The sequence below is a fragment of the Corylus avellana genome, chromosome ca3 (genome assembly GCF_901000735.1).
Source record: "Corylus avellana chromosome ca3, CavTom2PMs-1.0".
NCBI lineage: Eukaryota > Viridiplantae > Streptophyta > Magnoliopsida > Fagales > Betulaceae > Corylus > Corylus avellana.
This window is the reverse complement of record NC_081543.1, coordinates 2,588,545-2,613,968: the sequence shown is the minus strand read 5'-3', so window position 1 is coordinate 2,613,968 and position 25,424 is coordinate 2,588,545. Positions and strand designations below refer to the sequence as shown.

The window sequence follows — 25,424 nt, the reverse complement described above, 5'->3', positions numbered from 1 at the left end:
TGATACTAAATGATACAAACTTTGGGTAGAACTTACCCTTAAAAACGGGCTTGCAAAGGAATGATGCCCAATAGTTTATATACACATGGTTAAAATTAGACTTAATCCATCTTAGATACTAGAATCGTAACAAAGTAATTAAATTTCTTTTTATAACTTAAGAGACTTGCGATATGAAAGTCGTATGTATAGTTTTGAGTGAGAATTTTTTTTTTATTCCGACTCTTTCGGTGTAAGATATCGAATGAAATTGTCATTGAAATTAAGATAAAGAAAAAGATATCAAATATTTAGGGTTTCCTTTTTTATAATTTCTTTTTTTGACATGTTTATATAAGAGGGGAGAGTGATATTAGAACTAGTGACATCCACTTCATAAGACGTGGTTTCAGTCGATTGAGTTACCTGTTGGGGACTATAATTTCTTTTTTTTATCAACAAACAGAAAACAAAAAAATGAAAGAAGAAGAGGAAAGAAAAAAAAATTAAAAGTGGAGAAAAACTACAAAGCGAAGTTGTAAGAAAGAAAGGACAGTCCGGTGCAGGTAAACTTTGTAAACACGTGCAGAAACGGCCGTTAGCCGTTTCGGGTCGGCTTGGCCGCAATCCCAAACGGCGACTCTTTCTTACCCGCGTTGGACCCACTTCAATTGCCTTTCTGTTAAAAAAAAAAAAAAAAAGAAAAAAAAAGAAGAAGAAATTTAAATATATTTCTACGCACTATAAATTGAATATATTAACGCAATGCTTTCTCTCTCACTTCTCTCACTCTCACACACACAGCGAATATAACCAGAACCGAGAGAGAGAGAGAGAGAGGGAGAATCTGAGCGAGGGTGAGAGCAATTGGGGTTGTGATTTGGAGAGTGGAGGAGCAAGAGGAAGGAGAAGAAGTAACATTTTCTTATCCAATTCGTAAGCTTTTTGCTCTATCTCTTTCTCTCTGCTTTTTTTTTTTTGTTGTTTTAATTTTTCGGGTGTTTGTCATTTATACCATCTCTGGTGAGGAAAAGGGAAAGAAATTTATGGGTTAGCTGTAAATGGAAATTTGAGATGGATCTGTTTTTTTGGAGTTTATCTTTCTGGAGGTTCAAACACCATGCTTACAGATTTGGTAAATTGTATGTAGCATTTTGAGTATAGTCTGGCATGTGATTCAGAATCAATTTGTGTTGTTTTTTTATTTTTTTTCCTTTTTCCTTTTTTTGAGTTCTATGTTGGTATTAACCTGAGATCTGTCATGGTTAATTCTCATTTTCAGCGCTGAATTATTCTATAGCTTTATTGTGCTGTATTTTAGCTTAAATTCTGATTCTTTTGCGTGTTATGGACCAGTATCACACTATGATGGCCATGGATATGTTTTGGATTTATTGTAGTTGCATGCATGTGGTTTTTAGGTTGCCAAATTTAGAAAAATTGAGATGGTTCAAGAATTTGTATTACCTTTTTAATTTTTTTTAATTTTATTCCCTATCTGCCGGTCTTATTACTGGATATTCTTTTTCATGAACAATGGATATAAATGCTTTCTTGATTTTCTTCAAAGATAAAAATATTTAGTTGATGGGTGTTTTTGTGTCTGGAGTAAATGAGAAATATAAATTTCCTTTTATTGACTGATTGGTCTTTCATTTGGTTTTGATGGTAATAAAGAAGGCGTTCTTTTGGGTGGTCGGATTTGAAATTTCCGACAACATGTTGGAGGGTCCGTCCTATCTTGTGTCGAGGGACTTGCCGAGCTCATGTGAGCAAGAGAGCAAGTGGATTTATAATACTTTCCGTGTGATTGAGCTGTCAAACAGCAATTGCCGATTGGAAGATGGAGAAGAAATTTCATTGAAGAAGTCATGCAACGTGCTCTCAAACAGCAACTGCCAATTGGGAGATGGAGAAGAACTTCCACCGAAAACTTCATGCAACACTCTCTCAAACAGCAAGCGCCGGTTGGAAGATGGAGAAGAAATTCCTCTGAAAAAGTCATGCAACCTATCAGATACTCATGAGGTAGAGGGACCAGTTACGGGTTTCCCTGATATTTTCCTTGTCCCAGCTGATCAACCAGATGACCAGCAGCTCACAGGGCATCAGTCAGACTCAGGTTCACTTATTCACCAACTGGGTAGGGACATCTCAATTAACTGTCTAATGCGCTGCTCTAGGTCTGATTATGGCTCAATCGCTTCACTGAATCAAAGCTTTCGGTCTCTGATTCGGAGTGGAGAGTTGTATAGGCTCAGACAGCAAATGGGTATCATTGAGCATTGGGTTTACTTCTCTTGCAGCCTCCTTGAATGGGAGGCATTTGATCCAAGTCACCGCCGTTGGATGCATTTGCCTAGAATGCCTTCAAATGAATGCTTCATGTGGTCGGACAAGGAGTCGTTGGCTGTTGGAACCGAACTTCTTGTTTTTGGGAAGGAAATAACTTCCCACGTTATTTATAGATATAGCATTTTGACAAACACGTGGTCATCTGGCATGAGGATGAATACGTCCAGGTGCTTGTTTGGTTCTGCCAGCCTTGGGGAAATCGCAATTCTAGCTGGCGGTTGTGACCCACGTGGCAATATCTTGGACTCGGCTGAGCTTTATAATTCAGAAACAGGGACTTGGGTGACCCTTCCAAACATGAACAAAGCGAGAAAAATGTGCTCTGGGGTATTTATGGATGGGAAATTTTATGTTATTGGTGGGATTGGAGTTGGCAACTCAAAATCGCTTACATGTGGTGAGGTGTATGATCTGAAAAAGAAGAAATGGAATGTGATACCTGACATGTTCCTTATACGAAATGGAGAGGCTGGGGTGAATGAGGCACCTGCTGCAGCTGAGGCACCTCCTCTAGTCGCTGTTGTAAATAATGTGCTGTATGCAGCAGATTATGCACAAAAGGAGGTGAGGAGATATGACAAAGAGAGGAACTTATGGGTCACAGTTGGGAGATTGCCTGAGCAGGCAGTCTCAATGAATGGTTGGGGATTAGCATTTAGGGCTTGTGGACAACGGTTAATTGTTATTGGTGGACCTAGGGCTTTAGGTGAAGGGATGATTGAGCTTAATTCTTGGGTCCCTAATGAAGGCCCACCACAATGGGACCTGCTAGCCACAAAGCAATGCGGCAGTTTTGTGTATAATTGTGCTGTGATGGGATGCTGAGTTGTCCGGTGTAGGCGATACGGCTATGATGTGTGGAGTCCTTTCTGGATAGAATTTACAGTTGAGATGGGATTCTGGCTCGTGGGTAATCTCTGCCCTCCTTTTTTGAGGAAATTTCCCGTTTAAATTTAGAGTTATAGATACTTCCTTAGAAGGAGGTCTAGAGCTTTATTTTCCTTTTCCTTTTCTTTTTCTTTTCCATTTTATAATTGCTTCTCTACCTTCCCTTTCTTTTTTAGTTACCATGAGAGCTTTTCAAAGGTTGGCATTATGTAGAACAGGCACAGGTGAATAATCTGAAGTCCTGGTACATGTTTTAGGTTGTGAACTATTTGCATAAGTTTTATTGAAGCATTTGCAGAATTGTATAATTGTTCATGATTCTCATTTGTTTTGCTCTTTCTAGAAGAGATTAAGACCCCTAACTGAAAAGAAAGAAGAAAAAGGAGGAAGAGAAACAGTGTCTTGTCTATCGGTTATAATTACATTTTCCTTATATCAGATTTTATATGTTTTAGGTTTTTATATGCACTCTGGTATTTCATTGTTTATAAGCCATGTCCATTTATTATGATTCAAATAGGCAGTATGTCTTCTGATCTGGTTAACTGGTGATGGTTGCTTGAAAGCATCCGTCACAGCATTTTGCTTCTAGTAAGGTAGGCTTAAGCTCAAATTGTTCAGTGTAAGCAGGCGTGTAACAAATAAACCATATATAGTATGAGCTGGAAAAAGTAAAAAATTTAGAATTGTACTAAAAAATCTCAGACAAACCATTTGAGGCTTCATAGGAGGGTATCCTCCACGTAGAAAGTTAGATAATATACTTTGTTAAAATTATTTGCTCTACAGGAGGATATTTACCATTTAACATTTCCTAATTGATATGAAATTATACTGAAACGGGCAGATTATGGATTGAATATAGAATCATAATGTAAATAACATAAATATATTCAAAAAAAAAAAAAAAGCCAAAATAATTCTACATTTACGCTCAGGGGCTGAAGCATGGAAAGGGCTCCTTGACTATGCCTTGGCTCATGTTTTGAGCACCTAATGAGACGCTTGCATGAATTTTTAGATCATCATGGAGTTATAGCATTGCCTTGTTGAGGTGAGTTTTGCACAAAGCTTTTATAACTTCAGTGAAGTGGAGTACAGGATTAGTAGCAGCAAATATGCATTAGGGTCTTTATTATAAAATTGTGCACTCCATTTTCAATTTATCGTAGAGGAAACTTACTGGTGAAATGAACCCTATTGTTGGTTCTATGAAAATTGTCTTTGCAGTGAGTTGAATCATCAAATTTACTTATCTCGTTAACTTATGCTACCTTATTTGTGCAAAATAAATTAATCAGGCTTTTCAACACCATTGGTTGGACATATTACCTCAGTCTTCCTGTTCTGTGTCCTGTTTGATGCCTAGATGACAGTTTCATCTCTCATTTAAGTTCCTTTTGCAATGAAACCACCAATTTTACTTTATCTGGTCATAGTATGCCTGCAGATTTTATGATTCTGCACTTTGTTCACCATTATTCTCAATACTGGTTGCCTTAAGCAAAGCCATTTAGTGCAACACATCGTTTCTTTGTCACACATTAAAATTTTGTTAGGGTCAAGTGATAATCATACTTGATTAATTTAATTCCAAATCATATATATGTATTTGATGACATTCACTGTGGTTGTGTGGGCATTATTACTATAATGGTTATTATTATTTGGATGAATGGTGTGCATTAATATTTTACTAAGGTGCTTTCTTTTTGGTCTTTTTTGGGTGTGGGGAGAAAATGATTACCAATTCATTGTTTGAATAGCAGTTTATGAGTTAATTATACGATATGCTAAATCATCATCTATGTTCTTTACATAACTGACAACACTTAATGATTTTGGTAATTCTCAAGTTTGTTTTCTTAAAGAATTCCCTAATAAAAGAAAAACAAGGAGATGTCCGGATTTATCTGTTCTTTACAATTTTGTGACAATAATGACATATGAAGGTTGATCTAGCTGCAATTTTTATTCTAAAGCTTTTGAAAATTGAGATCTATCCAAGAATGGCCAGGTAAGTGAGTTTTGTTGTTGTTGATCTATTCGGCATTAGCCATGACACGTTTATATCTCTTGGACATGTGTACTTCAGCGTCCAGACATTTGTTACACACAAAAACTATGACTCTGGAACTGGTTTATGTGTCTGGGGGGAGTGAGATTTTGTGCAAATGAGTCACAAAAGCCAAAGGGGAAAGCTGTCTTGGCTAAATGCATGCATTTTTTCCTGAGTGATTGACAGGTTTCTTTGATTTGTTGCAAGTGGTCATTTGCCCATTTTAGTGCAATTTACTCTTATCTATAAACATCTGTGTGGGTGTGGCTAACTTAGTTTTTCACCATATTAGATAACTTTGACCATAAAATGGAGAGGATCCTGATTTCTTTTGTAACCAGTGTTTGACTCAACTGAGAATTATCAGTGCTCATGGGTTTATGAGGAAAGAATGCATGTGATCTCCATCTTTGCTTGTTATTAGTTAATATTTTTCCCAACTTGTGTGGTTTCTTTTTAGGTCTGACTATGTCAGAACCTTTAAGAAGCTCATATGTGCACCCTCCAGTCCCAAACAAAGATATTTGTTTCTGTGAATAATGAGGCATTCTTTATTACATTTGGCCATTTATGCACCTACCGACCCACAGAAAAATCATTTCTCTGAATGACACAATTCTTTATACATATCCATCACTGACTGGACTTCCCACATCTCATTGGTAAGTTATTTAATCTAGTGATCAAGGCTTTCCACAACTTTTGTCCCTTTTTGCTTTTATCTTTCACCCGTTTAAGATGTGGGAGCAGGTGGGTGAGTTGGAGATAAGAGAACCAGCTTGTCCCAAAAAAAGAAAATAAAAAAATAAATCCTGCAGATTATTGACCTTTTTGTATCATTTGAGCCTCCGACGGCGATTCCGACAAGGATCCGGAGTCGATGAGGATCCTTTGTTATTAGGCTATAGAAACAAGGATGGTAACTGATTAATTACTTTGATCCTTTTGGGGGTAGAACTAGAAGGAGGCCCAGAAGGGTCACATTCCCAGTGTATTATGATGCAGGCAAAGCATCAAACACACTTTTAGGAAGAAAGTACAGCCTGGAACTCTGCAGAACAGTTGGCTCTCTCTCCTCTTCCAACAAAAGGAAGAAAGCATCAAACACCCTTTCGAGAAATGAGTAAATCTTTGTTGGAGGAACCAACCCCCCAAAAGAAAAAGAAAAATAAAAAAAAATAAAAAAAAAATTAAAAGAAAAAAGAAGGTACAATTATACAACCATGAAAAATGGATTATGATTTGTGACCTGGCAGATGGCATGGACCCCATGAGAGAGAAAACCGTTACAGTGCTCACGTGGGTGGGTGGATACTTCCATTAACGCATGCCTATGCTTGTCCGACTCTGTACTGTGTCAAACTTTTGCTAACTGCTATGGTACTTGCCTTTGTACTTTTCTTCATTGGAATGTACCATTGCTTTGTCTCTATAATTTTCATCTATTTCCACCCCAATAATTATAATACAATAAGATTAATCCCATATATTAAACTCTTTATCTTTTTGGGTGGATGAGTTTTTACTTATCAAATTTTAGAGTAAAAGAAAAAAATTATTAATGAATGATGAACACTGTTATATCAACCTAATATAATAAAGGGTAATTTTTTTTTTTTTTTTTTTTTTTTCATTTTTCGACTAATATGAGAAATAAATGTGAATAATAATAATAATAATAATAATAATAATAATATCATCGTGAAAAAGGGAAGTAGAATAAAAATAAAAAAAAAATAAAAAAAAATAAAATCCCAACAAAAAATTGGTCAGTTTTATCTCTAGAAAATTTATTTTGGGCATTTCATATTTGAGTTTTTTTTTTTCGTCCTTGAATGTGAGTTAAAAATGGGGAAAATTCATATTTGGTATTTAGGTTTTTATTTAATTTGAATTTAGTCTTTGGATTTTTTGGTTTGAAAAATAAGATTCTTAGGTTTTACACAAATTTTAAATAAGTTTCTCTATTATTTGACCGTTAAGAGTAAAATGCCACTTTAGTGGAGAAGAATGGGAGAATTACAAGAGAATATGAGATAGTATTTCGCCGGTTTCATATTTGTCACGTGTGTTTCATTTGATACACTAGGATTATGTTAGCACCCAATGCCAATGCCACATCATCTTGTGCCAAGTCATCCTATTAAAAAAAAAAAAAAAAAAAAAGGATCCAATTCAAAAAACAACAAACCATCTTCTTCATCATCCTAATCTTCAAATTTTGTTACATTGCAAGTAAGTTATTGGGAAAATTTGCTTACCTTTTTAATGAGCTGAACCATCTCAAATGAAGAGCACAACCTTGAATTTTCATTGTTGCCTAAAGAAGAGATATCACATTCTTGTAGAGGTGAAAATGCGGTTACGGTTAGTGGTTATTGGCTAAAACCGCTAACCGTAATCGCCTAGGCTGTTAGTAAAATTCACTAACCGCCTAGGCGGTTAGTAATTCTCATAACTGCTAACAGCATTTTTTTTTTTTTAAATGACATCATATATATATATATAGGCGGTTGGCAATTCATAGTTTAAAAAAAAAAACCTAAAACCACTAACCGTAACTACCTTCAAAAGCGGTTAATGGTTAGTACGATTATAACCGCCCGTCTTTTCATCCCTACATTCTCTCACCATCTTATTGTTAGTGAAGACATTCACCACCTAATAAATTTAGTAAGATGATTTCAAACTACCACAAAAATCTCTTCTTTTTTTGTATGATGGAAACTGGATCCGGGCGCCATGGAAGGAAATTTAAATGATAACAAAAATGGTGGACAAAGTTAGAAGATTGGGATAATTAAAAAAAAAAACAAAAAGTTTTTGTTTTTGGAATTGGGTCTTTTGATTTTGTCTTTTTTTTTTTTTAAAAAAAAATTATAGATGACTTGACACTTGATGACGTGGCAGTTATATTGAGTGTTGATGAGAATGTCTTATGTACCATGAAAAAACATAAAATCAAATTTAAGGGAAAAAATGAAATAGTAGTTTGATAAAAATAAAAATAAAAATCAATTTTTTTTGAAGTTTCCGGCAATCGCTAATATAATACAATTGGATTTAAAAATTTTAGATTGAATGATGTTGTAATATGTTATATTATTGTTTTGGTAAAAGAACTCTCCAAAAAAATAAACAGTATATATGTTAGGAATTAAGAACATTCTTCTTGGCAATTTCTCCAGGGTCAAAAAGAGAAGAGTGAGAGAGATAGATGCAGGTGCTACAATTACACAGTTATACGTGTGGTCCTATTTTTCTAATCCTTTGTGGTATGTGCATACTTTAAAGATAATGTACCAAAAATATTTTACATTTTTATGATTCAAGTGGTACACATTGAAAAGCCTAAGTTTTGGTACAACCACATTAAAAGCATATGAATTAACCGACCAACCCCATTGTCCCAAATTAGAGTATATTAAAAGATAATACTTTGTCTTTTTCTTTCTTCTTTTTCACATTCTTTTTCTTCTTTATTGTATTTAGGGACTGAATCCGTTGGAATTAGGACATTTATCCACGAAATACGTAGTCCAAGGGTTCGTTAAAGGGGTAAAAGCTTTGATCTTGGTGAAGTTTGAATCTCTTTAAATGCAAGCAATTCTTTAGGCTAACCTGTCAGTAAAGTCAAGAAGATTATTCGATCCGTGTGAAATGAACGCTTGCACATGTCTGAAGTATATGAAGCGACTCTGCTTTAGAGGAGTTTATATATATATATATATATACACGCGTCCATGTTATAATACCAAATTTTAAGAGGGACACAAGAGGGGCTTGTAGTATTACTCTGCCCGCTCATCTGACACTATTTATATGAAACCCACTATATATCCAACGGTCCAATTGACGGCTTCTGGACCACGGTTAATTTTGACGGCTAATTGACGGCGTATGGACCAGGCCCAAATGGAGCCCAAATTTGAGTCAATTTGAGACTCTACCAGTACCGAGTCTTCGGACTCCCCACTCCGTGGAAGCAAAAGCAGCACACAGACTCTTACCAAAACCCTAAAATACCCTCGCTCTTCGTTCAAATTTCCCACCCGAACCAGACCCCGCATGGCTTAGACCATGGACTACACGGTCCAGACCCTCCCGCCAGCCTCGGGCCTCTCGGCCTCGGTGCTCTCGTTCCTCGACGAGAAGTTTCGGACCAAGGAGAATCTCGCTGAAGCTCCGAGTCTGGTGTCGGAGCTCCAGGCCCAGTGTTCCGATTTGGATCGGACCCTAACCGACCTCAACCGGAGGCTCGGGGTGAGCCTTGTGGACTACGCTTCGTTCTCCGATCGAATCGGTGGCGTTTTCAATGACATCAGCGCCAAACTGATCGCCCTCGGATCGTCCACTCGCTCTTATAGCTCGATATCAGGTCCTATTCGGTTCCTATGCATATACATACATAGATAGCATATATACGTTTTTGCATTCGTGAATGTATTGGTTTTCTAAGTGAAATTTTGCCTATGAATTACCAGTTTCATCTTTATAGAAATGCAACATGTATTTATGTGTGTGCGCACTTTATTGTATACATATATAGTTATATACGTATAAATGCACATGGACGTATACTTTTCCCCATATTCAAATTTCTGTCCGTGTGAATATTGATTTTTGTGTCTTAAGAGAGGAATTAATTTTGAAGAATTTTGGGAATTTTGTGATTTTGTTCTGAAATTTTGTGTAATTTGGGCGTAGATGGAGGAGGAGGAGATGGAAACGGGAGGGCCGAGCAGATATTGGGGGAGGAGCTGCCAGCATTAGCTAAGGAGGTGGCAAAGGTGGAGACGGTTCGAATGTACGCTGGTGAGTTTTTTTCTTTTATTTTTTGGGTGATTGCTTTGAGATTGGAAATGGATGCATTTTAATCTTTTTGATGCTTCGGTAGCCTCGAATTGGGGTTTGGAATTGGAATTAAGAGCTCCCCTTACATGGAAACTCTAGAAGTGAAGGGTCTACTTCCACTCAACTCCAATTCCACGTTCCCAGTTGTTTTTTGTAATGTTCTTTTAATTCTAATGTATAATTATGGTTTCGGATTGTGTTCAATTTTCATATGAATTGATTGCTTTGGAAAGAAGCACAATCTGATGGGCTCTTTGATTGTTCTTTCTTCGAAATAAAAAACCAGTTCCAGTCCCTGAGCCAACACGTGTTGGAAGCTGACCAATCAGTTGGGATGGTTGTGTGGTAATTTGAACACCCCAGGAAACTAGGAATATGGTCAACACACATTGTGGTCAAATTATTTTGTTGCTAATGTGCCTTATTGTAGTGTAGTTTTTGTCGTTGAAAAAGATGGATTTGCAATTATAAAACTAATTAATTTTCCTGAATGGTATTTTGGTAAGGTTTACTGATTAGAGCTGTGGAAGTGGTAAATGTTCCATGACACCCCATGGAATATATGTAGTTGGTGAAAGTTTAGCTTGCATAGCTCACTTTAAAAAACTGTTCTTGTGGGTCACCATATGTCAAAGGAAGATATTTCTGTGAAACATTTTTTATTCGTTGTCATATATTCCTGCTTTATCTGAATTTGTTATGAACGTTTTAAATGTGACAAATACATGAAGGCTGTCTTAAGCAATAGATAATTTTCCATAATATCATATATTGAAAGCGCAGCACAAGAGCTGAGTGATTCAGGCAATCATGACTTTCTACTCCTTGCTAGATATGGCACAACACTTCTCCCCCCCACCTTTTTCTTCACTCTGTAGAAGGCAGTTTTAGATTTCACCCGGTTTGCATGTTTACAATTATTGGTCTACTTATAAAAAAAAAAAATTATTGGTCTATGTCATATGAGCCTATTATTATTTTGGCATATATGAAGCAACACTAAAAAACCATGAGGCTGAAGACAATTTTATAGCAGGGTGGGATTGTTTTTCTAATTGTGAAGTGATACATGTGTGCTGCCATTTGCTTGGTGCTCCTTGTCTTTATTGATTTTATGCGTTTACTTTTCTTTTCCACTATAGTTTTTGTTCTCAGAAGTTGCCAGTGCTTTGCAATGCCTGTGTTGTTTATATTGTGTCAGATTTTTGCATTTCTGTGAAAGTTCTGTTGTATCTTTTCAGAGACGGCATTAAAGCTTGACACTTTGGTTGGTGATATTGAAGATACTGTATCTTCTCTTATGAACAAAAACCTAAGGAAGAATTCTTCCTTGCAGAACTCAGAGGTGAGCACCATTTCTTTGTTCAAAACCAAATGATGTGTTGTTGTTTTCTTTTTTGTTCAAGGAAAAAAGGATGATGTGCCAGGTATACTTTTCTTGTATTTGTGATTATATTTCTTCTCGTCATCTCAATTGTTGCAGGAATTGCGTCAGCTCACTATTAAAACCCTTAAACTGACAGAAGACGTATTAACTTCTGTTACAAAGACACGCCCTAAATGGGCACGCCTTGTTTCATCTGTTGATCACAGAGTAGATCGAGCTTTAGCCATTTTAAGACCCCAAGCAATTGCGGACCATCGGGCCCTTCTTGTTTCCCTTGGATGGCCACCACCTCTTTCCACCTTGACTTCCTCCAACCTAGATGCGGGGAAATCAGCTGAAGTTGCAAATCCTCTTTTCACAATGCAAGGGGACCTCAAACAACAGTACTGTGAAAACTTTCTTGCCTTGTGCAGCCTGCAAGAGTTGCAGAGACGAAGAAAGTCTAGGCAACTAGAGGGCTATAACTGGGAAGTCGCTCTTCACCAGCCTCTCTGGGCTATTGAAGAGCTTGTAAATCCTATATCATTGGTGTCCCAACGCCATTTCACAAAATGGGTTGACAAGCCAGAATTCATTTTTGCTCTTGTGTATAAGATAACCAGGGACTATGTTGACTCTATGGATGAGTTACTGCAACCACTGGTTGATGAAGCAATGCTAGCTGGGTACAGTTGCAGAGAAGAATGGGTATCTGCAATGGTAATCTCCTTATCAACATACATGGCAAAAGAGATATTTCCTGTTTACATTGGTCAACTGGATGAAGAAAGTGTCACTGGTACTCGATCGCAGGCAAAGATATCATGGCTCCATCTTGTTGACTTAATGATATCTTTCGATAAACGAGTTCGATCCCTGGTTGAACAGTCTGGGATATTGCTTTCCTTTCAGGAAGATGCGAACCTGCAGAAGATTTCTTGTCTATCTGTTTTTTGTGATCGACCTGACTGGCTTGATTTATGGGCTGAAATAGAGCGTAGTGATGCGATAGACAAGTTAAAACTTGAGATGGATGATGAGAAAAATTGGAGAATGAAAGTTCAGGGGGCAGTTCTTTCGTCTGGTCCCGAAGATTTCAAGTCTCCTGCAATTTCCAGTGCCTTTCTTAGGCACCTATCATCTGTGGTTGATCGATGCCGATCATTGCCTAGCATTTCTTTGAGATCAAGGTTTCTCAGATTGGCAGGTGCACCTATGATTCGAAAATTTTTGGATTGCATTTTTCTCAGGTGCCAAGAAGCTGAAGGACTGACTGCCTTAACAGATGATGTTGCCATGATTAAAGTTGCAAATTCGGTTAATGCTGCTCACTACTTTGAATCTGTTTTAAAGGAATGGTGTGAGGACATCTTTTTTCTGGAGCTGGGATTAGGTCAGGGTGATCAACTGAGGATATCAGAGAAGAATAATGATAGTGAAGGGCCAATCAAGGGTTCTGCAAGTGGTATTTTTGATGAGGAGATTGAAAAGTTGGAGGAGTTTAGGGCTGATTGGGTCGAGAAGATCTCTGTTGTTATTTTGAGGGGGTTTGATGCTCAGTGTCGAGATTATACGAAGAACAGGAGGCAGTGGCAGGAAAAGGGTGAAGAGGGTTGGACAGTATCAAAGTCTTTAGTTGGGGCTCTAGATTATTTGCAGGGAAAAGTTTCAGTTGTAGAAGAAAATTTGAATGGGATAGATTTCGTTGGGGTCTGGAGAAGTTTGGCAGCTGGGGTGGATCGATTGATTTTTAATGGTATTCTTATGAACAACGCAAAGTTCTATGATGGTGGTGTTGAGAGGTTTGATAATGATTTGCAGGTTTTATTTGGGGTGTTTGGGGCTTGGTGCTTGAGACCAGAAGGCTTCTTCCCAAAAGTAAGTGAGGGCTTGAAGTTGTTGAAGATGGTTGAGAAGCAGCTTCAAGATAGTCTGGCTGGAGGGGAGAAATGGATGAAGGAGAACGGGATTCGGCATTTGAGCGTAGCCGAGACAGAAAAGATAGCGAGGAGTAGAGTATTCATAAGTTGAAGGACTTAAGAGGTAAAGCCCTGGACTTCCTGAACTGACCAATTTATTTGAACAGTGCAATAATTCAAGTTCCCGTCAGAACACTTGTTACAACCAATGCCTAGAGCACAGCGTGAGGCTTGTTTCACAGAGTATTCTTAAATTTCAGCCAGGTATCCACTGCATATGCTGCCATTATGGTTGTTAATAAAATGGGAAATGTAGTTCGAGGAAAAACCTGCCGTTCATTATTTGATTTGTTACAGGAATTGAAATGAATATACAAATTACAACTTTTTTTGGTTTCATCATTCATGACATTGCGGAAGACTAAATGTTTGGGGGTCTCTGTATGCAGTGCAGCTGGTCTGCCAATATCACAGATATTGGTCTGCATTTTTTTTTTCTCAGTTATAGTGCTGTGCTGTGTTTCTTAATGTCTTTTTAGGTGAAAGGAGTGGAACAACCTCCAAAACTCATTGAAGAAGGGAACAATGGTCATATTTCCTTGAAATTTTTGATAAAATTCCTGTTTCGAATACTCCAAGAACTGATGCCATTTGCTCCTGTGAAACATCAAGAGACGATTTATCTTGTATACTTTATGTAGAGGGCCAAAATGATTGAAAACTGTCCAGAATCCAGATATAATGCATTGACACCCGGCTCTAGCTGGGCAACTTTTCTTGTTTTTTCGGGCCTGGCTGATGATTTAGGGCCTCGGCACATAGGAATAGCTAGTATTGAAGTGGGTACATACACTGTTTTTCCAGTGAAATGTTGTGACAGTTCCAAAAATTGGTTTTTTTTTTTTTTTTTTAAGTTCTTAATTTTTCATTATTATTTTTTCCTTTAAAGAAGCGAAGAATCTCTCAAGTCCCAAACCTACTGTTTAACCTAAGACCTTCTCCTCAAGCTATAATGTCATTGATTCAATTGGTGATCTGTGAGGAGTATTTTGAGATTGGAGGTGGTAGGCACATCTTGTACTTTTTTATGGCAAGAAAATATAGGAGAAAAAAACTCTAGAATTAAGCCTATAATGGGTCCATTGATCAGCCTCTCATCCTCTACAGGTAAACAACTTCATTTCCGTTGCTCAATACAATTAGAGTAACGTGATTTAATGTATTTTTATCTCATAATTTTGATGTGGCAGTCTCAATCAACCATGATTTATTTTATTTTTTTAACAATGATTGATTTAAAAGTTGGTCGGGATTGTCACATAATATTGTGAGATAGTTGTAAAATAAAAATATAGTTTTTAACATTACTCATAAAATTATACAAAGTTAATTGCCACTTTTGAGTTTTTCAATTAGATGTCTTTATTTATTACTTAATTTTTATTTAATATTTAAATATAATATAAAATTCAATTTTGGTTTTATTGGCTTCACCTCCATGCTACTAAAACTTTGATCAAATGTAAGTTGTTATTTTTGATCCACACTTATTTTTTAGTCACTTAATGCATGCTCAATATTTACATGCTCAGATTTCTTCACTTGAACTTTGAAATGAAGAGATTGTCCCTGATAATGCTTATTGCTCCCAGAATGTCATTGCCTTCATATGCCTTTCCTCCATCAATCAATACTTGTTATTGTTATTTGGACTCCTTCCCTTCTGTGAACGTATCAAAAAAAAAAGAAAAAAAAGAGAGGTATAATGTTAATATATAGAAGTATAGTATTACTTTTTTTTTTTTTTTTTTTTTTTTCTTTTCTTTTCTTTCATATTAAATGATACGTCTGGATTTTATCTTCTCGGGTTTGGCCAAGTAGCCTATTTTGGGTGTTGACCAGTTCGAGCCTAGATTGGCCCAGCAAGGCAGCAACTTCATTTCGGCGATTGCAGAATAATCACACTAGATTGCGAAGTACCCAATCACTGGATTGAGATCCTCTCTAATTACTCAAAATTGGAGAGTCTCATGTTACGAAATTGTGGCCGTTCATTAAATCCGATGATCTATAAAATGTCAGCTGTTTTTATATAACTGATGCATTAATTTTGATTTTAAGTTGATTTTGCTTTACCGAGGTAGTATAGACCATCGAATTAAATAAAGGGCCACGATTTCGTAATACGAAAATCTCTAATTTTAAGTAATTGGAGAGGATCTGAATCCCCAATCACCCATGTTCCCTAAATTATTTCAAACATTGATGTGCTAGTAGCTTACCTAGAGAACCCCCACTAGAGATGATGAAACGGTAAGACCATTCTCCTCCTGTCACATGGGCAAGTGGCATTGGGCAAGTGGCATTAAATGCCACCTGACCCATAATAGAGAAAGGGCTATTGAGGACAGCCATTGCTAAAGCAGATGACCTTGGATTTATGGATGAACCACACACAATCTAGCTAGTTGCAAGGTGAGGGAGGACTGACCTTCGACTAGAGGGAATAGGGATCAAAAGGGGAGTTAATCACTGCATTCATTCGTTTATTCAAACACAAACTAATTTCAAAACTCTTTCCTCTTCGGGAAGAACTTTTTCCAACTCTCAACAAGCTTTGGCATTAGAGGTATTTTCGCTGGCTCACCCTGGCAGGTTTTTAAGCCATTTGTTTCAGTAATTTTCATGTAACAACTTAGAGAAAACGCTAGCCACCCTTACACTATTACTCCAAAATGACTATTCAAATTTCAATTAGAGTTCCATAAAATCACTTATAAAGTATAATCTCACCTAGTGTGGACAATAAAAAAGGCAATGCCACGAACTAATGTGTGTGACCCAAGAGTGCCTTTACAATCCATCAACTATATGTAAACTATGAAATCTTACATTTCAGGCCCTCCTGAACATAAAATTGGCCGCGGATATTCCAGAAACATCATTAAAATCTATTTCTAATAGTGTTGTTTCATCAATCAGACAGACACCCCCATGAACAAAAAATCATGGTGGGCCCCTGTTGATAAGAATGGAAGGTGTAATAAGATGGGGATGATACTGAGATCTGTGTGCAATTAGATGATGAGGAAGATTGTCCAAATTAGTACTTACGATTGACAACAACTAGGCATAAAAATACAGCAATTGGCAGAAGCAATTTCGTACCTTATGGTTGTCAGAAACTTGTCATTGGCAAGATATAGAGGCATCCTATGAGCTCATAGGTGTTGTACAAAGGGGAGACAGCTCAAGGCAACTCTTAGTTTTGTGGGAAAATAACACACATTAATGAAACATGGTGGGTTGGTTTCTGTACAGAATCTTGATCGAGGAGGCCAGGACAAGCACCATTAGACAACAATATCATGCCATAAACCTTGTGGTCCGTCTTTGGAATCTCTTGCTTGAGTGATCTTTTGAAGATCTTTCTAGCTTGCCTAGCTTGGTTTGGTTTATGGTTCATATTGCTAAAACAGGGCACGCAACATTTAAGTCACCTTAGAATGGGGACCGACCCTCTCTCTAGTTGTAATGAACATTATTTTGAACAATTTTATCCTTATGTTTAAAAAAATTGGCTCCTCTCAGATCCAAAAAATTGGCTCCTCTCGGATCCAAATTCCTTAGAATGGGACTTAGAAAGACAAAGCTACGTTGTAATTGGGTAAGAAGATGCAAGAAAAATCAGTAAAACCCTTCTTTGCCGGACAAGTTAGGGCTCTTAATTTGCTCGAAAAGGAGCTGCAATTTTCATGTCCCTCTTCTTTGAGCAGGAAATTATGGTGAACTCTCATCCTTTGAAATACATACTTTCGACAAGGCCTAGTAAATAGGGGTGTACATGTGGCAGATATTAACGGTCTGCATTTGTTATTTGCACATGCGGATACAGATGCGGTTAACAAAAATCACAATTCACATATGTGGATGAGGATAGCGGTTTTAAGATATGCATACCACACACACACACACACACATATATATATATATATATATATATAATAAACTCATCAAAACGACGTCGTTTTGGTGTTTAATACCAAAGTGACGTTTTGGATTAGGTAAAAGTTATGTATACTTCGTTTTCAAAAGTAATGTAAAATTAATATATTTTCAAAATATTAGGACTTAAAAAAATTAAAACAAGCCTAAAACACTCAAAAAAATCGGCCCAAATTATTTCCAAAATCATTTGAAATAGATCGTAATAGAGACTCAAAGAAGGCCAAAAGACTAAATTAGGCCCAAAAGTTCATTATTTAGTATGCGGATAGCAAATAATAACCACATTTAATAATTGTAATAATCACGCAAATATGGATATCTAAAATGGATATCTGCATTTTGCAAATGTAGCTACAAATATTGTAAATAACTAAATCCGTATGGATTCGCATATATACCCTGCATCTGCGTATATTCCAATACAGTACTAAACAGTGGGGTCAAAACTTGTTTTGAGGAAATGTACTAAGTTTAGGTGTAGGGTAGGTAATGACCAATAGTACTAGAGATAGAGACTCATTTTTTACTCTAAATTAATGACTGCGAGACTCATTAATTTGTATTCAACCCCCTTTTTCTTTTTTCTTTTTTCTTTTTTTGCTGCAACAAATGGTTGCCTGCCGTGGCTGGAATAGAAGATATTCTAAGCCTCTTTAGCATTGAAGTGTCATTTAACATGCCAAGCCAGATTTTGACCAATTAACACTTTCTGATTCTGAGTTCTTTGTAAACCTATAAGGTTGTGTTTGGTACACTGGGATGATGATTACTTAAAAATAAGAATGAATATTGCTATAAGGATGTGGATTAAGCGTTGTAAAAAAATTACAGCATATGCACCGAAAGCCTGAAATAGAATAATTATTTATATTCATTCATTTGGTAACAATATGAGAGAATGACCGAACTTTTTAACATAAATGGAATCATATTTCAACTAAATTTCCTAAAATACCATTTTTTTTTTTTTTAATCATATACATATATGAAAAATAGCGGAATCCATCAAGAGAATCGACTAAAATTGTGACAAATGTCATTGTTGAGTAAAACGAATGTTTAATTTAGTCACTTTTCCCCCTCTCCCTCTTCTGTAGACATGTAAAAAAAATATATATATATAGTCACTTTTAAGACTTTCAACTGAAACGTGTGTTTAGTATTTATTTTGGCCAAGTATTTATGAAGAACATTTTCTAATTAAAGTTTTATAAGCAATATTAAAGTTAATTACTTTAATATTATTTACGAATACATAAAAGATTTGCCAAAAAAGAATTGCAGAGAGATTGAGCAGAACTTCTTTGGGACTAGATCTCAGCAGAGCCTCAATTCCAAATGGTCCGTCTCTTTAAAAACAATTATGAGGGTTTTTTTTTATTTTTTTATTTTTTTATTTTTTAAGATATTATTTGTTTGTACGCATATATGATCAGATAAAAATATGGGAGAGTGCAAGTCAACTCATAGAGATAGGAACAAATTTTCCTTGGTTTAAATCTAATTTTATTTTTTATAATTTGATAATATAATTGTTTCTAGAAAAGTTTTGTTTTTGTTTTTGTTTTTTTTTTCTTTTTTCCTATTTCTAATGTGTTTTAAGATGTAATTTTGTATGTTTTGTATTTGATTTCTAGAAGACACAGCTTTTGCAACATATTTTTTAGGGTAAAGTTCACTTACCACCCTCAAACTACCATCCAATTGACACTTGTTAGAAATTAAAATATGGTAGTTGATTGCACGTTGCAATGAATACCTGCTAGAAAGAGTGAATGAGATAAAAAACTTGTGGGGGTTCTAGCAAGAGATAACTATGATGCTTAAGTTATAAGTAATGCTAGAAGTCTCTATTGTGTTATTTCAAGATTGATGTGACTCTTAAAATCACCATTGAACTTGTGATTGATCATTATTTGATTTTGATCAAATAATGATTTTAAAAGCCACCTCATTTATAGAGGGACACAAAAATGCCACAAAAGAGACTTATAAGTTAGCGATGGATTGAAAGTTTTTTTTTTTTTTTTTTAATACGAATAATAGTATGGGTGTGTACGTGGATATATAGATTGTATCTCCCTTCTTATGTGAAGAGCCTCCAAACAATATATGATCTCGGGCCTCGGCCAAGTGCCATCCAGGAATAGGGCATGACTTTGACCAGACGCGGTGTAAATAACTGTCTCATAGCGAGGCATGCTCTTAGTCAAGTGTCGCTTGCTAAAAGGGTACAACTTTGGCCATATCGCGGCACTAATTAAATTCTTTGCCCACTAGTAGGTTAAAAGCGTTGCTCAAATTTTCTTCAAGAATACTCGAACAGCTAGGACGAAACAGTACAGAACTATTTTCAGTACTTGTTTCTAGTTGTTATCTACGCGGTTAGCGTGTTGGCAACATAATGGGGGAGTTGGGGCAATGATAAAGACAAGTGGGTTAATGAAATTTTGTGAGGGTATGTATAGTCTGGCGTGTTAATATGTACCAATTTAATAGGACAATCATTAATTTATGGGAGACAATAGGCTTTGTAACCGGAAATTTAGGGTGAGATTGAAAGGGTTGGCCCTTGACAAAGACAAAGACAAGGTAGGTAAATAAAGCCGAAGATCCAAATTATTGGATTATATATAGCCTTGAGCTCCCCCTCACCACCTCAGCTTGCGCCATTCTTGCGCATGTCTCTGTGTAGTTTAGTCATTCAGCTTCTTCTGCATATGCATTGTCACATCGCCCTTCAGATACCCATTTCTTCCATTTCACCGACAGGGAGAGAAGAATTCTACAAAGTACAATTCTCTCCCTCCACTTTAGGTTTTATTTATTAGGGTTCGTTTGATTTTACGGTTTTCCAAACGAGAAATTCTAGTTTCATCTCCGCACACAAAGATATAAATATATATAGTTCATGTGGTTGATCAGCATTTAGAAAGATTTATTAACAAAAAGAAGAAACAAGTTTGCATAAGATTTAAGATCTGGGTCTTGATTGGCAAGATAATTAAGTTTTTTAAGATCTGATATAGATGAGAGAAAAAAAAAAAGGGAGCATAGGAGAAATTGACGATATATTAGGGTTGGGAATCATTGGAACATATTTATCAACTGATCATCATATTCATATTGATACAGCCCAACGTAACAATCATGCGAAGATCAGGCTGATCATAAGGATAAGAAGCTGCAACAATCTGATAAAAACATGACCTAGCTTATAATTTTATGTAACTTTTATCTTATGTGTATACAACAACTTTGAAATATATATATATATATATAGTTACATAAAATAATAATAAGGTAATGTGTTTATCATGAGATTATTGCTGCTTCTTATGTATCCTTATGATCAGCCTGATGTTGTCATGATTGATGAGCTTTCTCATTATATCAGTTGATAAATCTGTTCTAATAAGAAATAAGCAGGAGGTCAGGAAGAAAAAGATAGAGATATATATGGCTGAAAAAACGAAAAGAAAAGTGAAACAGATGGGATAGGCCGGTGTGATGGTCAATATAATTCATTACTTATAAAGTTAGTACAAAATTCAACATATAAAAGACAAACTTGTCTCATTAATCTTTTCATGATAAGACCTGATCATCTGGCAATTACTGCAACTCATTTTCATCTAATTTCCAAAACTTTATTAAACTTCTATTATGAGGTGAACACAGTTTTAACGAGGCTCTTTAAGGCATTAACTCTTCAATCAACAAAAGTTCTTTAAAACCCTTGGAATGGATTTTTAGAGAGGCCGTTCTTACAGAAAACAAAGTTTTCTTTCAAACTGTACGTCTCTTTAACTTAATCTATATATTAAAGTGACATATGTCCTTATTGCGTGCGATCTAAGAATAGATGTCAGTTTAATATTTCTCCAACTTAGTTTAAAGAAAAATAAAACTTTGTCCAATCACAAATGCAATTTTTAAGTCTGGTTTCTGTCCAGTTCTTGTGCAAATTGGTTGAATCCAAACATAAAATAATGGCTTCCTCAACATTTTAGATACGCCAAAAGAAAAAAGAAAAAAAAGAAAAGGGAATTAGACAAGGAAAACATTAGTGGCCCCATAGAGATCCCCCATCAAGCAAACAGAGGAAGAAGTATCTTTTAGGACATACATATATATTTTAAACCCTAATACATAGCAAGTACCAGCCTAAACATCCATAGACACATGTCCTACACCGATAGATGTATTAATTATTTTTGGAACTATTTTCAGAAATTAATTAATTAGCCAAGTTCCACTTGATTGTTTGGCTTGGGTAGTACAGAAATGTGGGACAAGATGGGCCTTGATTTTCTTATCAAAACCCCTAATTTCTTTGCAGAGGTCTTTTTCCAAGTAATTGATTTTTGTCCAAACCTCAACTCTCACTCTCTTTTTAAACACCCTCTTCCTCCATCGCCAACTTCCACTCTAGCCGTTGATAGTAAGGGGTTGCAAGAAAGCAAAGCACCAAGCTTCAGCCATGTCTACCAGAAGATCATCATCAAGAACTTCAAATGCCACAGAGGAAGAGATTAATGATCTTGTTTTGAAACTACAGACATTGCTTCCCAGCCGGCATAATCAAAGGCGCAACAGAACGGTATATATAGGCTAGGTTTTTTTCTGTTTTATTAATGTTGTTAATCATTAATTTCCTACCTTCATTAATGTTTCTTCATAATTGTCACATATTGTTCTTATGATCATCATACACCTTGTAGCTGCTCCCTTAAAGTTTCAAGAAAAAAAAAAAAGAAGCAAACATGACATTGTGGTTTGATAGGGATGCTGGAGATGAAACTTTGTGCAAGCATTGGCTTGTTTGTTAATAATTTATGTCATCTCTTCCTATCATCCCACTTTTACAGAATCTTTCTAATGATTTTTTCATTGGTTGCAAGCCAAAAACTCTTTGTAGGAAGTGATGTTGATAGCAACTCCATAATAAACCCTACAAGCATGTATATAATTCCATAATAAACCGGCCCATATATAGTAAGATACACCTATAGCTACTGCAACCATAAAAGCCTTTAGTTTTTTTTTTTTTTTTTTTTTTCTGGTTTTAGTTGTAAGAAAATTTATTCTCTTCTGTCTCTTTTGGGTGCAAAACTAGAAAATAAGACTATATATAAAGCTATATATAAAACAAGGGTTTTGTTGAAAAGATTTTTGTCACATAAAGCTAGCTACGACAAAAGTATTGATAAGTGTAGAATTCTTGTAACTAGAAAACAACATTTGTAGTCTTTTAATGCTAACAAATTCCTGTCGTTTGGTGCAGCCAACAGCATCCAAAGTTTTGAATGAAACTTGCACTTACCTCAAGAGGTTACAAAAAGAAGTTGATGACCTTAGTGAACGGCTCGCTCAACTGCTGGATTCTGTGGACACCACTGCTGTTGACATAGAGCTTATTAGAAGACTTTTGCAATGATAAATAACACCCCCCCCTCCTTTCTTATGTTTCTCTTTTTTCTAGTTGGAAAATGTTTGCAATATTATAATTTTTACTACAACCCCTTACAAACGTATGTGACAATCCACATGAGTGTCAGTGTCAGTGTCACGTGACACCAAATGCAAGTTTAATTGTTTAGTGGTTGACGTAATAATTTACATGAGTGTCACTTTGACTGTCAAGCCAGTTTGTAAGGATCAATATTATAATAAAAAGTTGTAGTACTATTAACAACATTACTCTTTTTAGTGAAGATTGTTCGGGACCGGACCCTGCTGATCGAGTTGGACATGTAATAGCCAAATGTTCCTTTAAAACCAATAAGTGTATGTTCAATGTATTCTCCAACAAAACATGTATGTTTGGTCCTGGATTAATATTCAAATACATATTCTTAATTAATCTATTTTCGATCACTAAATGATTAGATCGGAATCAAGACGAGAAAAAGAAAGAGCGCCGGCCGACAATAATTTGTATATATGCTGATATATTTTATTATTTTCTCCCTTTTGTCTACCCGCCAATCTAAAGGATGTCTCCTTCCCAATATGATAATCATTTGTTGAACACATTGAGAGGGCTAATAACCCTAGAAAGTTAGGACTTAGGATAGACTATTACCTAAGAAAAACAAACATTTGTAAACTGTTCCTTAATTTATTCCCCCTACCAAAATAAGTTAAATAACCAAATCTAGCTTATGATTTTTGTAAAGTTTTTGTAAGATTGAAGATACGAAGAACTCATTTGCGAATGAGGTAGTTTTGCAAAGTTCACAGATACAAGGCATAATGCCTCAATCGCAAACATGTTCGAATGAAAAGATCAAGACAATTAATGAATCAAGTTCCAAAATTGACGTAGCAAAGAATATTTCGATTGTAGTCATGATCACATGTTGTTCGAATCGAGGACTTTAAGGCTTCAAATTTTAGGCTCTCAAAAGGCTCAATCACAAAGGCGATCGCTCCTAGTTTGAACACAGGCTAAAATCACATTGTTTCACAAAGTGTCACCGAAGGCCATGTTTGCAATCACGTTCGAAGCTTAATTGTTCCAATGCGATGATCATGAAGCCAGATTTGAGACACTCGATTGTTAGCTACGATGTTCGAATCTCGTTCAAACACCGTTACATGATAAGGTGTGAAACCCTAGTTTCCGTTCAAACGATACTTAATTACTCCCCTTCGAATGCGACAGTCTCATACTGTTTTATTGTTAACCGACATGTTCCTAAAACATCAGTTTTCTTCCAATTTATATTAGGTAATTCATAAGCCACGATTTTCAGAAGACCTTGAAAGCTTTGTTTTTGGTTCTTTGACAGTGATTTTTTCTACCTATGCCTTAATTATCAAACCTTTCATTGATTTCATTAAACCACACAAATCAAAACCTCGCATTCATTTCATTAAGCAAAGATAGTTGAAGCATTCAAATCTGCTGACTTAATGAGTTTTTCAACCCGGATTCTGCAGCACAAATACAGAATATTTCTCTCAGCCTTCAACCTTCAATGGACTCCTGTATCCAGACTCCTTCTACTTCAGGTCAATTTTCTATCAAAACAGCTCATGACCTTGATCTTAATCTAAACGAAATCAGTACAAGCCCTCTCTCTTCAGAAGAAAGGAAGAAACTATATATGAAGCCTAAAACTTCAGCATAGGCTTAAACATTTGTTGTGGAAGCTTGCTTGGGATATATATCCGGTCAAAGCTATGTTAGCCGAATTTGTTCACTCGAACAGTGAGGACAATTGTTTCTGTCCTCTCTGCAACCTTAAGTTGGAAACAACTCAACATCCTTTTTCTGGGATGCAACATAGCTAGAATTGTTTGGAGACATTCTAAATGGCCTCTAAACATATCAGCCTTTGAAGATTACCCTATTGATCTCTCAGGTGGATAAAAAATATCCTCAATCCTCAAAATACTCTTAGCTATTCCTAAGAATGTGATCCACAGTTTCCAGCTCTTGGCAGCTATTATGATGGATACAATATGGTTCCATAGAAACCAAATCAACTCAACAATGAAGGCTCATGAGTATGCTTGGAAGGTAAATTCCCCTCCTGTTAATCTATGGAGCAAACTTTGATGTTGCTGTGAGGCAAACTTTTTCAGTAGTTGCAGCTGTTATTAACAATGAAAATGAGAAAATCATTGAAGACAAAACAGCTAGATTGTTGGGGAGTTCAATCATGGAAGCATCCCCAGCAATTCAAGGAACATGTAGGGATAGATCCTCAAGCTCCTATAGATGCTTTGAAAAAACCCACGTCTCTCTGTTTCTTGGCAGATTGCAACCATTGTGGAGGATGATATCCTTAGTATTTTCTGTTGTAATATATGTGTTACAAACAATTGTTTTTCTTTTCTTTCTTTTCAAACCCTTTTATTATTTATTTAATATCCTGCAAGTGGTTTTCTAGAAATAGTTTTGTGACTGTTTGGTCATTAAGGAGCATTTAATTTTTCGTACGTTTTTTACCTTGAGTCATTAAACCTATTGATTTTTCTTTTA

The 25,424-nt window shown here is 36.0% G+C and overlaps 3 protein-coding genes across 4 annotated transcripts; all 3 read left to right on the top strand.

Moving 5' to 3' along the window:
* Positions 1-761: 761 nt before the first annotated feature.
* Positions 762-3,530, top strand: LOC132174647 (F-box/kelch-repeat protein At1g74510). 2 transcript variants are annotated; one of them, XM_059586284.1, is made up of 2 exons: positions 762-915; positions 1,660-3,530. In XM_059586284.1, exon 2 carries the CDS (start codon positions 1,699-1,701, stop codon positions 3,157-3,159), a length of 1,461 nt encoding a protein of 486 aa, XP_059442267.1. In that variant the 5' UTR covers positions 762-915; positions 1,660-1,698; the 3' UTR covers positions 3,160-3,530. The 2 variants fall into 2 exon arrangements, with proteins under 2 accessions (XP_059442267.1, XP_059442266.1); XM_059586283.1 differs by having other exon boundaries at positions 1,657-3,530.
* Positions 3,531-9,248: 5,718 nt separating this feature from the next.
* On the top strand, positions 9,249-13,819 carry LOC132175959 (RINT1-like protein MAG2). Its single transcript, XM_059588060.1, has 4 exons — positions 9,249-9,659; positions 9,989-10,096; positions 11,377-11,480; positions 11,619-13,819. The coding sequence occupies exons 1-4, from the start codon at positions 9,362-9,364 to the stop codon at positions 13,530-13,532; spliced, it is 2,424 nt and encodes an 807-aa protein (XP_059444043.1). The 5' UTR covers positions 9,249-9,361; the 3' UTR covers positions 13,533-13,819.
* A 7,880-nt stretch (positions 13,820-21,699) lies between these two features.
* On the top strand, positions 21,700-23,128 carry LOC132176155 (transcription factor PRE4-like). The gene is made up of 2 exons (XM_059588283.1): positions 21,700-22,031; positions 22,716-23,128. Exons 1-2 carry the CDS (start codon positions 21,912-21,914, stop codon positions 22,866-22,868), a joined length of 273 nt encoding a protein of 90 aa, XP_059444266.1. The 5' UTR covers positions 21,700-21,911; the 3' UTR covers positions 22,869-23,128.
* The last annotated feature ends 2,296 nt before the right edge of the window (positions 23,129-25,424 follow it).

What these genes read in the sequence shown, in the direction of transcription:
- LOC132175959 (XM_059588060.1), top strand. Translation starts at nt 9,362, where the DNA reads ATGGACTACACGGTCCAGACCCTCCCGCCAGCCTCGGGCCTCTCGGCC. An exon ending in CTCTTATAGCTCGATATCAG is followed by an intron (nt 9,660 to 9,988) that starts GTCCTATTCGGT and finishes ATTTGGGCGTAG; the next exon opens with ATGGAGGAGGAGGAGATGGA. An exon ending in CTTCCTTGCAGAACTCAGAG is followed by an intron (nt 11,481 to 11,618) that starts GTGAGCACCATT and finishes CAATTGTTGCAG; the next exon opens with GAATTGCGTCAGCTCACTAT.
- LOC132174647 (XM_059586284.1), top strand. Translation starts at nt 1,699, where the DNA reads ATGTTGGAGGGTCCGTCCTATCTTGTGTCGAGGGACTTGCCGAGCTCA.
- LOC132176155 (XM_059588283.1), top strand. Translation starts at nt 21,912, where the DNA reads ATGTCTACCAGAAGATCATCATCAAGAACTTCAAATGCCACAGAGGAA. An exon ending in ATCAAAGGCGCAACAGAACG is followed by an intron (nt 22,032 to 22,715) that starts GTATATATAGGC and finishes CGTTTGGTGCAG; the next exon opens with CCAACAGCATCCAAAGTTTT.